The following is a 14578-nucleotide window of genomic DNA, read 5'->3' on the forward strand; positions in this document are numbered from 1 at the left end:
TATTACTTTCAAGTCTACTTTCTGATTGAGTGAAATTGTTTTTCCTTTCGCTTTGGAGATCAAATTCCTCGAGTTTTGATTTTACAGTGAAAAGCTCAGACCAGTGGACTAGAGGATTATTATGTTTTTTTAAACATGTTTACCAAATTTTGATCTCTTACCTTTTGAAAATGAATGACAGGAATACTGTAGGAAAGATGCATTAGGAGCATGAATGTCTTTTCCTGTCATTTTTCTTATGTTAATGCTCTGAGACATACCTGCACTTTGGTAGAATTGAGGGAGGCTAGAATGTGCAGATGGTGGGGTTCTGGGATTTGCTAGAACTTTGTTCAAGGTGCTAGGTTTCACAGTATAGCTGACAGACCTCGACCTAAGACCTGAGGTCTGCTCTGATCCCATTTCTTCATTTGTTATGGCATCTCCTCAGGGGAAAGCTCTGAATATCAGAAGCACTAAGGGAGATCATTATGAGGTTTGGTTGTGCTTTAGTAGTATCCAAATGTTTTGAGCCACCAAAGGATGTGTCATATTTGGATGCAGAACAGATGAGAAGTTTCCATAAAAACACCCAAAAGTCAAAAGAAAAATGGCAGACTTGGTGACTTGTCATGGCACCACCTAGTGGCCAGATCCCTGCAACTGCAGTATGACCACAAATCATTTCATAGAATCCCCACAGTGCAGGAGGCCATTTAGCTCATTGCGTCTGCAATGACAATAATTCCATCTGGGCCATTGGGGTCTCTTCCGGGGCAGATGGGACCTGTACAAGAAGGATGGATTGCATCTAAACTGGAAGGGCATAAATATTCTGGCCGGGAGGTTTGCTAGTCTCACACGGGAGGATTTAAACTAGTTTGGCAGGGAGGTGGGAACCAAAGCAAAGATGAATTAGCTGAAGGGGAACCAGAGAGTAGGGCCAGTAAGACCCAAAGAAACAGCAGGCAGGGTGGGGTTGCTAATCAAAGAGGGTCTGGTGGACTGAAGTGCATCTGTTTCAATGCGAGAAGTGTAACAGGTAAGGCAGATGAACTTAGAGCTTGGATTAGTACTAGGAACTACGATGTTGTTGCCATTACAGAGACTTGGTTAAGAGAAGGACAGGATTGGCAGCTTAACATTCCAGGATACAGATGTCTCAGGCGGGATAGAGGGGGATGTAAAAGGGATGGGGAAGTTGCACTATTGGTTAAGGAGAATATCACAGCTGTACTCCAGGAGGACATCTCGGAGGGCTCATACAGCAAGGCAATATGGGTAGAGCTCAGGAATAGGAAAGGTATAGTCACAATGTTGGGGGTTTACTATAGGCCACCCAACTGTCAGCAGGAGACAGAGGAACAGATATGTAGGCAGATTTTGGCAAGGTGTAAAAGTAACAAGGTTGTTGTGATGGGAGATTTTAACTTCCCCTATATTGACTGGGACTCACTTAGTGCTAGGGGTGTGGATGGGGCAGTGTTTGTAAGGAGCATCCAGGAGAGCTTCTTGAAACAGTATGTAGATAGTCCAACTAGGGAATGGGCCATACTGGACCTGGTATTGGGGAATGAGCCCAGGCTTTGGAGAGGGTACAGAAAAGATTTACCAGGATGTTGCCTGGTATCGAGGGCATTAGCTATGAGGAGAGGTTGGAGAAACTTGGTTTGTTCTCACTGGAATGACGGAGATTGAGGGGCGACCTGATAGAAATCTACAAGATTATGAGAGGCATGGACAGAGTGGATAGTCAGAAGCTTTTTCCCAGGGTGTAAGAGTCAATTGCTAGGGGGCACAGGGTTTAAGGTGCGAGGAGCAAGGTTTAAAGGAGATGTACGAGGCAGACTTTTTACACAGAGAGTAGTGGGTGCCTGGAACCCGTTGCCGGGGAAGGTAGTGGAAGCGGATACGGTAGTGACTTTAAAGGGGCGTCTTGACAAATACATGAATCAAATGGGAATAGAGGGATATGGTCCCCGGAAAGGTAGAAGGTTTTAGTTCAGTCGGGCAACATGGTCGGTGCAGGCTTGGAGGGCTGAAGGGCCTGTTCCTGTGCTGTAATTTTCTTTGTTTGTTCAGGCCCTATCCCCATAACCCCATGTATTTACCCTGCTAACCCCCTAACACTAAGGGGCAATTTAGCATGGCCAATCATAGAATCATAGAAACCCTACAGTGCAGAAGGAGGCCATTTGGCCCATCGAGTCTGCACCGACCACAATCCCACCCAGGCCCTACCCCCACATATTTTACCTGCTAATTCCTCAACCTACGCATCTCAGGACTCTAAGGGGCAATTTTTAACCTGGCCAATCAACCTAACCCGCACATCTTTGGACTGTGGGAGGAAACCGGAGCACCCGGAGGAAACCCACGCAGACACGAGGAGAATGTGCAAACTCCACACAGACAGTGACCCGAGCCAGGAATCGAACCCAGGACCCTGGAGCTGTGAAGCAGCAGTGCTAATCACTGTGCCACCGTGCCGCCAATACCTACAATACCTACCAATACCTACAATCAATCTAACCTGCACATCTTTGGACTGTGGGAGGAAACTGGAGCACCTGGAGGAAACTCACGCAGACACAGGGAGAACACGCAAACTCCACACAGACAGTGGCCCGTGGTTAGAATTGAACCTGGGTCCCTGGCACTGTGAGTCAGCAATGCTAACCAATGTGCCGCCGTGCCGCTCATGTTGACAAAACTTCTGCCATTATAAAATGTTGGCACCGATGTTGGATTCTGCTATTACAGTGTTGACTTAAAAGCGTGACTAAAAATGACAGAAGGTAAGCTTAAAGTGGGCAGAAAAATTCCATCAAATCAAGACTTTTGCTGTACATCAGATAAAGATAGATAAAATATATGCTAGGAAGACAAATATAGAAACCCAATGTCTGATGGGTAAATGATCTCGCAAAGATTCTAAGGTATTTCATGGATCACATGGACTCAGTTTTAAAATGTTTCAGTCCTCATTGCCAACAATTATAATATAATACAGAAAATCTAGTAGCTGGGAGAACTAGCATTATTGCATAAGACAGATTTAATAATTAAACAGTACCACACAACATTCCTAAAGATAGTTCACATTATTGTATTTATATAATGTTCATCCTTCCTTATATACTTGATATTACTTAAATTAAATAGCTTATTTACAACTTGTTTAATTGATCTGTTTTCCAAAGTCTAAAAAATTTGTTGTTCTGCTGACAGAACATGGTTCCAACAAATTACAACTTGCATTTGGAGTCTTGTATTTGATTTGTTGTACAATGAAACTGTAAACAAAAAATACATTGCACCAAACAAGGGCTCACAGTGTGATGCATTTATATATACCAGACGTTACATATATTAATACACAGGGCCCTGTTCTTTGCAAACAGAAAAAACATGTACACACATTGCGCCTGTTTCAGCTATAGCAAATAAGTGACAGCCATTCGCTTGTTCATTCACAGGGCAATGCTTCTACCAATCAGAGTCAAGCTGCCAGGTTTAAATTTCAAACAATGCTTGACAGTTAACAGTCAGTCACCAGCAACTTGGCAGTTAACTGTCAGTCACCATTCTCCACGGCAATGCCTCGACAAATCAAAAGTCCATTTGCCAACCAATCAGTACCCTCTATTCATACAGTATAAATTTGTTGATTTCCCTTGAATTATATTCTTGTAAATATTCTGATGAGTGCAAGAGGAAAGGCTTTGACAAAAATGTATTTTTTTCAGCAATACTGAAGAAATTGAAAATTCAGAGCAGCTACATTAACTATTTACTTTTTTGTGAATGAGGAAAAAATATATGAACACATGGGAATGCTGTAGTTGCCTCTCAGCAACCTAGAGTTGCCCACTGTTTAGCAAACCTTTTAGAATTAAACTGCGTTATTCTTGACCTCGAGATCTCCCTATTGCTTCTATAAGAAACTAGCCCACCTGAATTATAGATATCTTGATCAGAAATGTCATTACCATGCATCACTACACAATTGGGGTAACATTTTCTCTGTACAATAAATATACTGAAATTGAAATCTTATTGGAGAGTTTTGCAGTTTTTAAAAACATATTAGTAGTTATCCCATGGCATTACTCGTGGTGAATGGGATGATATTACAATAGGGGTGTTTTACGATGTGGGGCATAATATTCTGCTTCCATCACACCACTGGCAGTCACTTATGGCTGGGCCTTATCTGCGGGAAAGGATATTGCAGAATGGAATGTCATATCAGAAAATGTGACAAATTTGAAATGCTAACTGCGAAAATATTACTAGATTAGTTGATTGTTTACAGAGGAAATCTTCCCCTGATATTGTTACCAATTGAAATCATTGAGTTAATTGCCTTTCAGTTCTTTAAAAAATTGCAGCTCCTAGTTTTGTGAATTTCAAATTAAGCATCATTAACTAATGAACTAATTGTAGGAAAAAAATCTTTGAAATATGAGGTACTTGAGATTTTCCCCACATGGGCTATTTTATGCAGTAAATCCATGCCTGCTTTCTGTGAAAATCTGTTCTACTTTGACTGCTAAGAACATTTAACAAGATGTATAACATCATTACAATCTTTAGATAATTGCCACTTCTTGCTCACTGCTGTCAATTTGTTCTTGAAAATCTATTTAAGGCAGAATTTATGAATTTGGGGAACAAGGTTGATTATTCTGTTTGTTGCATGTGTTGGAGGAGTTGTAAACAGCTCCACCCAATAAGCTGATCTCATAATATAGAGGTATAATGATAATAGGTTTATAACCGCCATGAGCATTGCTTTTTACTAACCCTGTCTGCAGAGATTTTTACTGTGAGGGAGGGTTGAGGTGAATGAGATGATGGAACTTAAGTGTGATAATTAGATAAAATAGTGGGAACAATTATTTGATTCAATCTTTTACTCAAAAGCTAGTCTTTGTGCTAAAAATGAAGATTATCTAGATTTGAATGAAATGGTTTTAGAAAATAAATCGGGTGAATTATAAGCATCAGTGCTGACTCTATAGACAAAGAAGGTAACAGTCTGTAACCTCCAGAGTTTCTGCACAGTCTAACTCCATGCCACCATGCAAACTTACACTCAAATAAGGACCATTTAAAATGTTGCTATGCAGCGTAAATTCTAAACTTTGCAGGACTTTGTAAAGGAACAAGATTGATAATTAGGAAGCTGTTTTCTTCGACAGTAGATCCTGAAATTATCCCAGACAGATTTCAAGGAAATTAGTTTATTTCTCAATAGCGCTGAGCCCATCAGATATAAACCTGACTTCAACTCAGGAGAAAAGAGTTCCATATTACACTTTCATATTCTATGGCTATAAACAAGTCACAAGGCCAGACTTTAACAATATTTGTATACCTAGACCTGCTTTTACACAGGGGCAGCTTTATGTTGCTTTGTCCAAAGTGAGAAATGTTGATTTTGTTGAAGTCTTTGGTGAAAGACTATTCCAATAAATATACTGATTTCACTGCAAATGTTTTGCAGGTCTCTGCTAGCTATTATGTATTATAGCTCAGAAACTGGTCTATGTTGGTATTGGTGCTCCAAGCAAATCTCCACCCATCCTACTTCATCTAATCCTGTAAGAGTGTCCTTTTATTTCCTTCACTCTCAGTACTATTTAGCCTCCCCTTAAACACATCCATGCCATTAAGGAGCAAATATCAAGAAATCTGAGAAATACAAATTATAGAAGGTTAGGAAAAGTAAGAGGCAGTATGAAAGAAGACTGATCAACATAAAAGGTAACAACAAGGAATTTTGTAAGCATATGAGAAATAAAAATAGTCTGGGATTTTTTTTATTCATTCGTGGGACATGGGCATCGCTGACTGGTCAGCATTTATTGCCCATCTGTAGTTTCCCTTGAGAAGGTGGTGGTGAGCTGCCTTCTTGAATCATGTATATCATAGAATCCCTACAGTGCAGAAGGAGGCCATTCGGCCCATCGAGTCTGCACCGACCACAATCCCACCCAGGCCCTACCCCACATATTTTACCCACTAATCCCTCTAACCTACGCATCTCAGGACTCTAAGGGGCAATTTTTAACCTGGCCAATCAACCTAACCCACACATCTTTGGACTGTGGGAGGAAACCGGAGCACCCGGAGGAAACCCACGCAGACACGAGGAGAATGTGCAAACTCCACACAGACAGTGACCCGAGCCGGGAATCGAACCCGGGACCCTGGAGCTGTGAAGCAGCAGTGCTAACCACTGTGCTACCGTGCTGTAGGTTGACCCACAATGCCATTAGGGAGGGAATTCCAGGATTTAGGAACAGTGATATATTTCCAAGTCAGGATGGTGAATGGCTTGGAGGGCAACTTGCATAGGAGTGATCATGGGTTTGCAAGGTGCTGTCTAAAGATCTTTGGTGAATTGCTACGGTGCATCTTGTAGATAATATACACTGCTGTTACTGAGCGTCGGTAGTGGAGGGAATGGATGTTTGTGGGTGTGGTGCCAATCAAGTGAGCTGCTTTGTCCTGGATGGTGTCAAGCTTCTTGAATGTTGTCGAAGCTGCACCCGTCCAGGCAAGTGGGAAGTATTCCCACTGGACGGAGAGATGAAATTGCTGGGCCTCTGACGGAAATCTTTGTCGCTTCTTTGGGCACGGGTGAAGTCCCTGAGGATTGGAGGATAGCGAATGTGGTCCCGTTGTTTAAGAAGGGTAGCAGGGATAACCCAGGAAATTATCGGCCGGTGAGCTTGACGTCCGTGGTAGGGAAGTTGTTGGAGAGGATTCTTAGAGACAGGATGTATGTGCATTTAGAACGGAACAATCTCATTAGTGACAGACAGCATGGTTTTGTAAGAGGGAGGTCGTGCCTTACAAATTTGGTGGAGTTTTTTGAGGAAGTGACAAAAACGGTTGATGAAGGAAGGGCCGTGGATGTTGTCTATTTGATTTCAGTAAGGCATTTGACAAAGTCGCACATGGCAGGTTGGTTAAGAAGGTTAAGGCTCATGGGATACAAGGAGAAGTGGCTAGATGGGTGGAGAACTGGCTTGGCCATAGGAGACAGAGGATAGTGGTCGAAGGGTCTTTTTCCGGCTGGAGGTCTGTGACCACTGGTGTTCCGCAGGGCTCTGTACTGGGACCTCCGCTATTTGTGATTATATATAAATGATTTGGAAGAAGGTGTAACTGGTGTAATCAGCAAGTTTGCGGATGACACGAAGATGGCTGGACTTGCAGATAGTGAAGAGCATTGTCGGGCAATACAGCAGGATATAGATAGGCTGGAAAATTGGGCGGAGAGGTGGCAGATGGAGTTTAATCCGGATAAATGCGAAGTGATGCATTTTGGAAGAAATAATGTAGGGAGGAGTTATACAATAAATGGCAGAGTCACAGGAGTATAGAAACACAGAGGGACCTAGGTGTGCAAGTCCACAAATCCTTGAAGGTGGCAACACAGGTGGAGAAGGTGGTGAAGAAGGCATATGGTATGCTTGCCTTTATAGGACGGGGTATAGAGTATAAAAGCTGGAGTCTGATGATGCAGCTGTATAGATCGCTGGTTAGGCCACATTTGGAGTACTGCGTCCAGTTCTGGTCGCCGCACTACCAGAAGGACGTGGAGGCGTTAGAGAGAGTGCAGAGAAGGTTTACCAGGATGTTGCCTGGTATGGAGGGTCTTAGCTATGAGGAGAGATTGGGTAAACTGGGGTTGTTCTCCCTGGAAAGATGGAGAATGAGGGGAGATCTAATAGAGGTGTACAAGATTATGAAGGGTATAGATAGGGTGAACAGTGGGAAGCTTTTTCCCAGGTCGGAGGTGACGATCACGAGGGGTCACGGGCTCAAGGTGAGAGGGGCGAAGTATAACTCAGATATCAGAGGGACGTTTTTTACACAGAGGGTGGTGGGGGCCTGGAATGCGCTGCCAAGTAGGGTGGTGGAGGCAGGCACGCTGACATCGTTTAAGACATACCTGGATAGTCACATGAGCAGCCTGGGAATGGAGGGATACAAACGATTGGTCTAGTTGGACCAAGGAGCGGCACAGGCTTGGAGGGCCGAAGGGCCTGTTTCCTGTGCTGTACTGTTCTTTGTTCTTTGTTCCATCACACTCCTGACTTGTGCCTGGTAGATGGTGGACAGGCTTTGGGGAGTCAGGAGGTGAGTTACTTGCCGCAGTATTTTTAGCCTCTGACCTGCTCTTGTAGCCACTGTGTTTATGTGGCGAGTCCAGTTGAGTTTCTGGTCAATGGTAACCCCAAGGATGTTGGCAGGGATGGAACCAGAAAGTCCAAAGGGGCCATCTTGGATTACTATGAGAATATGGAGTTGGGATAACTGATCAGCCATGATCTTATTTAATGGAAGAGCAAGCTTGAAGGGCTGAATGGCCAACTGCAGCTCCTATTTCCTATGTTCTTATATATCTACATTTATTTACAGTATTTTCCATTACTTTTGCAGAATTTTACTTTTACAAATATGGGTATAAGATGTGCCTTCGAATATATCTGGATGGCTGTGAGGAAGCTCAAGGAACATACATTTCACTTTATTACATTTTGCTCAAGGGGCAGTATGATGCTTTGACTCAGTGGCCTTTTAAACAAAACGTAAGGAACCACACAAGCTTTTTTCTGCAAACCCCATATTCTTGTACTTACCTTTGATAGAATTATTAGCAGAGGAATTTCACCCTCCATTTATTTTAAATATTATTTTGAATGGTATTGTTTCTGAAAATGTTATGGTTTACAAATTTGAGGCTTCTCCATCCATTTTCCAGATGCAAAATAGGTATCCAAGCATCCAATATTGTGGACACTGCACGTTCCCATTACACACTGCACACCATAATGCCAAAGGCAGAGAAATAGGTAGCTTGTGTTCCTACCTGAAACTGGCGTTAGGTTCTTTGTGTATGCCTGGCTCTGGAAGCAAGGGGGCTCTTTTAATCCTGTGAGCCAGGAAACTGGCACTTTTTCTCCTGTCGAGTTGCATTCGCACTGCAGATGTAGCATTCATTAAAGCAGTATCATGTGGCTATGAGGGTTTGAAACCTCCTGCCATTCAGAGTCATGGCAACCCCTGATAGAGCGCCAAGCCCAAACCCCACATTTAGAAACACTGTCCTACAGAATGCAAAGCTGATTGCATTAGACTCCATTACAGCTACACTTATAAAAGAGGAAGCAACAACATTTGCATTTATTTGGTATTTAATAGTAAGTAAACACATGCCAATCAGAAAGGGAGGTATTAAGATGGGCAATGAAAACTTGATTTGAAGAGATTGGTTTTAAGGTTTTTTAAAATATGGATAGGGATGGAGGGGTTTAGAAAGAAAGTTCCAGAGAGTCAGACCAAACTACAAGGACTGAGACGGTGGTAAATAATATTGCTGATCCATGACAGAAAGGATGGAGTAGATTTTTGAGTAAGGGATGATGATAGTAGTTATTGAGGGAAGAACTGTGTGCCTGGGAAAAGGGAGCTGGAAAGAATCCAATATGGCCATTTGAGGTAGCAAATCATCTATTGCAGCACAAGATCACATTGCAACAGCTAATTTGACATCTACATACACCAAGATGCCAAATAGTGGCATAATACTTGTGACTCCACATTTTCTGACATGTATTTACTTTATAACAGTAACTTAAATGCAATCCAACAAGACTTTCAGCTCAGATTGTGTCTGTCTACTTTTTTTGTCAGGTGAAACTTGCCTTACTAAACCTAAATGATCGACAGCAGTCCATTCTGAAGATCTACGTTCCAAATGAACAGGACCTAGCTTTACAGAGACCTGTCGAGAGTATGAACGCACCACGCGGATTCCCCATGTTTGCAACTTCATCTGAATTCAACCAGCGCTTCTCTGAGTTTGTGATGGGTGATGAAATGTTTGTCGGTGCAGAGGTCATCCCTGGAAATTGATTAGAAAGTTCAACATTGGAAGCAGTTTGGTGCTAGGTGACATAATTAGTCCTTCGCACTACATGGGTAAAATGCGACATATTAATCATGTCACTGTGCCAACCTGCTCCTTTGTCATTATGGGATAATACAAATTTTAATGATCAGGATATAGTCACAGAAAATTAAGTAAGAAGACTTTGTTGAATTAAGTAAGAAAGTAAGAAAATTAAGTGAGAAGACTACGTTGTTTAAAAAAGGTTCCAAAAGAAATCCGGGAAATTATCGACCAGTAAGTTTGACGTCAGTGGTGGGCAAGTTATTGGAAGGTGTGATAAGGGATAGGATCTACAAATATTTGGATAGACAGGGACTTATTAGGGAGAGTCAACATGGCTTTGTGCGTGGTAGGTCATGTTTGACCAATCTATTAGAGTTTTTCGAGGAGGTTACCAGGAAAGTGGATGAAGGGAAGGCGGTGGATGTTGTCTACCTGGATTTCAGCAAGGCCTTTGACAAGGTCCCTCATGGGAGGTTAGTTAGGAAGGTTCAGTCGCTAGGTATACATGGGGAGGTAGTAAATTGGATAAGACACTGGCTCAATGGAAGAAGCCAGAGAGTGGTTGTGGAGGATTGCTTCTCTGAGTGGAGGCCTGTGACTAGTGGTGTGCCGCAGGGATCGGTGTTGGGTCCATTGTTGTTTGTCATCTATATCAATGATCTGGATGATAATGTGGTAAATTGGATCAGCAAGTTTGCTGATGATACAAAGATTGGAGGTGTAGTGGACAGTGAGGAAGGTTTTCAAAGCTTGCAGAGGGATTTGGACCAACTAGAAAAATGGGCTGAAAAATGGCAAATGGAATTTAATGCAGACAAGTGTGAGATATTGCACTTTGGAAGGACAAACCAAAGAAGAACGTACTCGGTAAATGGTAGGACTCTGAAGAGTGCAGTTGAACAGAGGGATCTGGGAATACAGGTACAGAATTCCCTAAAAGTGATGTCACAGGTGGATAGGGTCGTAAAGAGTGCCTTTGGTACATTGGCCTTTATAAATCGGAGTATCGAGTATAAAAGTTGGAGTGTTATGGTAAGGTTATATAAGGCATTGGTGAGGCCGAATTTGGAGTATTGTGTACAGTTTTGGTCACCTAGTTACAGGAAGGATGTAAATAAGATTGAAAGAGTGCAGAGAAGGTTCACAAGGATGTTGCCGGGACTTGAGAAGCTGAGTTACAGAGAGAGATTGAATAGGTTGGGACTTTATTCCCTGGAGCGTAGAAGATTGAGGGGAGATTTGATAGAGTTGTATAAGATTTTGATGGGTATAGATAGAGTGAATGCAAGCAGGCTTTTTCCGCTGAGGCTAGGGGAGAAAAAAACCAGAGGGCATGGGTTAAGGGTGAAAGGAGAAAAGTTTAAAGGGAATATTAGGGGGGGCTTCTTCACGCAGAGAGTGGTGGGAGTGTGGAATGAGCTGCCGGATAAAGTGGTAAATGCTTTTAACATTTAAGAAAAACTTGGACGGGTTCATGGATGAGAGGGGTGTGGAGGGATATGGTCCAAGTGCAGGTCAGTGGGACTAGGCATAAAATGGTTCGGCACAGACAAGAAGGGCCAAAAGGCCTGTTTCTGAGCTGTAATTTTCTATGGTTCTAAGAAGACATTGGCAAAGACATTTTTCTTTAAAAAGGATGCATTTTGGGAAGAAAAAGATAATCATAGTATTGTATTCTCAGTATGATGTGCTCCTTTTTAAAAAAGGTCTTTGTGATCCAGGAAGAGGACTCCACAAGGATACCATGGGCCTCCTCATTCTGAGCTTTGATTATTCCCAACCCTCCTGCTCTTTTCTGCTTACATTGCTAGGGATCATTTCAGTGATAACCTAGCAGCAGCCTCCCCCTTACTCTCTCAATTCCTGCCAGCTAACATGTCATTTCTGCCAGCTTCAAGTAGAAGTTAACCTTTGCACATGTAAATAATGAGATCCTGGAGTTCAAATCTCTTGTGCTTCGTGCTCTGGGGTGGCGGGGGAGGGGGGGGGAAGGGGGGTGGTTTTGGTGGTAGTGTGCTTGCTTCAGTTCTCGCACATTTGATTCCCACCTCAAATTAAAATCAATCCCTTAAGCATTGTGCTGACAACGCGTTACAATGTCAGATGTTCAATGCTTCAAACGAGATATTAAAACACAGGGCATGTTTAAGAGGACATTAAAAGACCCATGGCACTACTTCAACAAGACCAGGGAGCCTTCCTACTCAACATTGCTCCCTTAAGCACCATGACTAGAAAACAGATTGGTTCTTCATGCCATTGTTGGTTATGGGATCTTTCTTTGTGAACAGTATTTGCAAGCATGTGTAGTCAATGCACATCAGAGCCACTTGTGTGTCGTGCTTTGAGCACATATGAGAGATGTGATAAGGTGCCATATAATGGAAGTCTTTTTTATGACATGCAAACATGGCACAGAAATCCTTTTGAATAATTAGACCTCATTCTCTGTTGAATTAGTTCATGGGACGTACATATTGTCAATGACTCTTAGATTTGGTGTTCTTATTGTTTTCCTGATCTAATTGAGTTACCACAAGTTGTCATCATGCTGATATCAACAGCACAATTTCAACCTTTTGAAGAATAATTCTTAAAAACCAATATTCAAAAAGTGTTTTATAAATCATATGTTTTCCATATGCTACAGCTAGACTGTGTGATACTGTATCAATAAAACCATATTAAATTGAGCATGTCACCAGCCTTGAAGATTATTTGTTTATTTCTCTTCAATTTTTTTCTTAGTCATCATTGTTTCAAAAATGACTTATTTTAAGAATTATTTCACATTTGCTTTAATAGTTGTGTTTTAGAGTTAGGACATAGCACTTTAAAATGTGAGTCAGTGCACATTCTGCTTTTGAGTTGACCTCCTGTATATAAAACAGGATATAAGTTAATTCTTAGACAATCATAATTTGTTTCCTTATCTAAAATTCAAAAAACCAGCAGCAATTACTATGTATTAAAAATGCTGTAATCACCTAGCAGATCAGGCAGCATCTGTGGCAAGAGACAGAATTAGCACTTTAAATCGAGATGACCTCATAGACAGATGCAAGGTCATCCTGATCTGAGCGATTTGCCGAAATTTCCCGGCTGTTCATGCCGGCAGGATCTTCTGGTCCCACTGACATCATGCCCCCACCACAGGTTTCCCGATGGCGTTTGGTGCAGTCAATGGAAAATCCCATCTTGCCACCTCCCACCACGAGAAACACACCACAGATAATCTCCCTCATTAACTCGGTTTCTCTCTCTACAGGTGCTGAGTTTTTCCAGCACTTTTGTTTTTATTTCAGATTTGCAGCATATGTAATATTTTGCTTTTGTGCTACATAGTTGGGAATTAATGAAATACAAGTTTAAAAATGTGGGAGATTTCCAAACTATATAAGTATACAAAAGCTGATATGGCACATATTAACCTAGGCAGCTTTTCATTAAAGGTTAGTTACTATATAAATGTAGATCTAGTGCCAAAATAATTGCTTTAATAGTAGAATCAAAACTCTTAATATTAAATCCACAATGGAATTTTCACGTCAATAATTTCAGACCTTTCACACTCATCGTTTGTGACATATGTGTAATTAATAAAATCACTGCTTTTGGTGGGTTTGTTTATTTCTTGACTTGGGTCATTAAGAGCTTTCATTCCCATTGAACTCTGTGACATCAAAGTTAGTCCCTTTGGAAGTTGCACTGGAAACTAAATCATCGAAAATACAACTGCCAAGTGACGTCTATCTAGGATTCGGTGTGTTGGTTTAAATGGTAAGGAATTAAGGGAAGGCAGTTTCATGCCTCTTTCTATTTAAGAGCTTGTCTGTGTAACCTTGTGAAAACTTTATTGTCACTCTGGTACATTTTCATATTCACCTTCATTCATTTGTCCACATAAGGAATGCGGCATGATCTTTTCAAAACTTAATTTTCTCACCCTATAAATGTTCTTTGCTTTGACCTGACCCACAGACGGTCAGCACCATAAACAAGTTAACTAATTAGTTTGTGCTCATTAAGAAGTTCAGTTAGGATATGCTACCCATCTCAGTTAGCTGTTGGTGAGAATGATTTGCTCTGGCATTAACTGCAGCAAAATATCAGAAATGATTCAGGATATGGATAAGACTGCAATCTTAACACTTTCCAAAAATGTAGATATTTCACTAAAACAGCGATATTGCAGGTATCCGTGCCGATCTTCTTATTTATCCAGAAATAGCCAGAGCATCTCGAGCAATGGCTTCTTTTCCAACCCCTGCAAAGTGAACTCCAGAGTTTCCCTGTCCTCTGCCCGATCTACATACTGCCTCCCAGACCAGAATTCTTCCCAAAAATTTCTAAGCATCATACTGGCGAGAATAATGGAGTGATCCGCACTGGTCTCTCAGGCGCACTCCGCACCGCAATCCTCAGTCATTTTTTTTTAGAGATTGTGAGTTTTGTGTGTGTACTGGGGGGGGGGGGGGGGGGGGTTGGGGCCAAAGCATGTCAGTAAGCCCGGCTTCTGAATGCTTGTGCACCGTTTTGCAAGGGTGCCCTTATTTCAGAGTACATTGAGAGACCCCTCCCTCATCCCATGGACATTGGGACACCCCACCTCATCAGCGG

General features: G+C 41.9%; 1 protein-coding gene across 2 annotated transcripts in view; it reads left to right on the forward strand.

Moving 5' to 3' along the window:
• The window catches only part of LOC144502453 (TNF receptor-associated factor 1-like), a 40524-nt gene extending 30397 nt beyond the window's left edge, over nucleotides 1-10127 (forward strand). For both annotated transcript variants that reach the window (XM_078226380.1, XM_078226381.1), the window contains 2 exons: nucleotides 8443-8591; nucleotides 9697-10127. In XM_078226380.1, coding sequence (XP_078082506.1) covers nucleotides 8443-8591; nucleotides 9697-9918 — 371 coding nt within the window. In that variant the 3' untranslated portion in view covers nucleotides 9919-10127. The remainder of the gene's footprint in view (nucleotides 1-8442; nucleotides 8592-9696) is intronic.
• Nucleotides 10128-14578: the final 4451 nt, after the last annotated feature.

This window comes from Mustelus asterias, chromosome 13 (assembly GCF_964213995.1).
Source record: "Mustelus asterias chromosome 13, sMusAst1.hap1.1, whole genome shotgun sequence".
Classification (NCBI taxonomy): domain Eukaryota; kingdom Metazoa; phylum Chordata; class Chondrichthyes; order Carcharhiniformes; family Triakidae; genus Mustelus; species Mustelus asterias.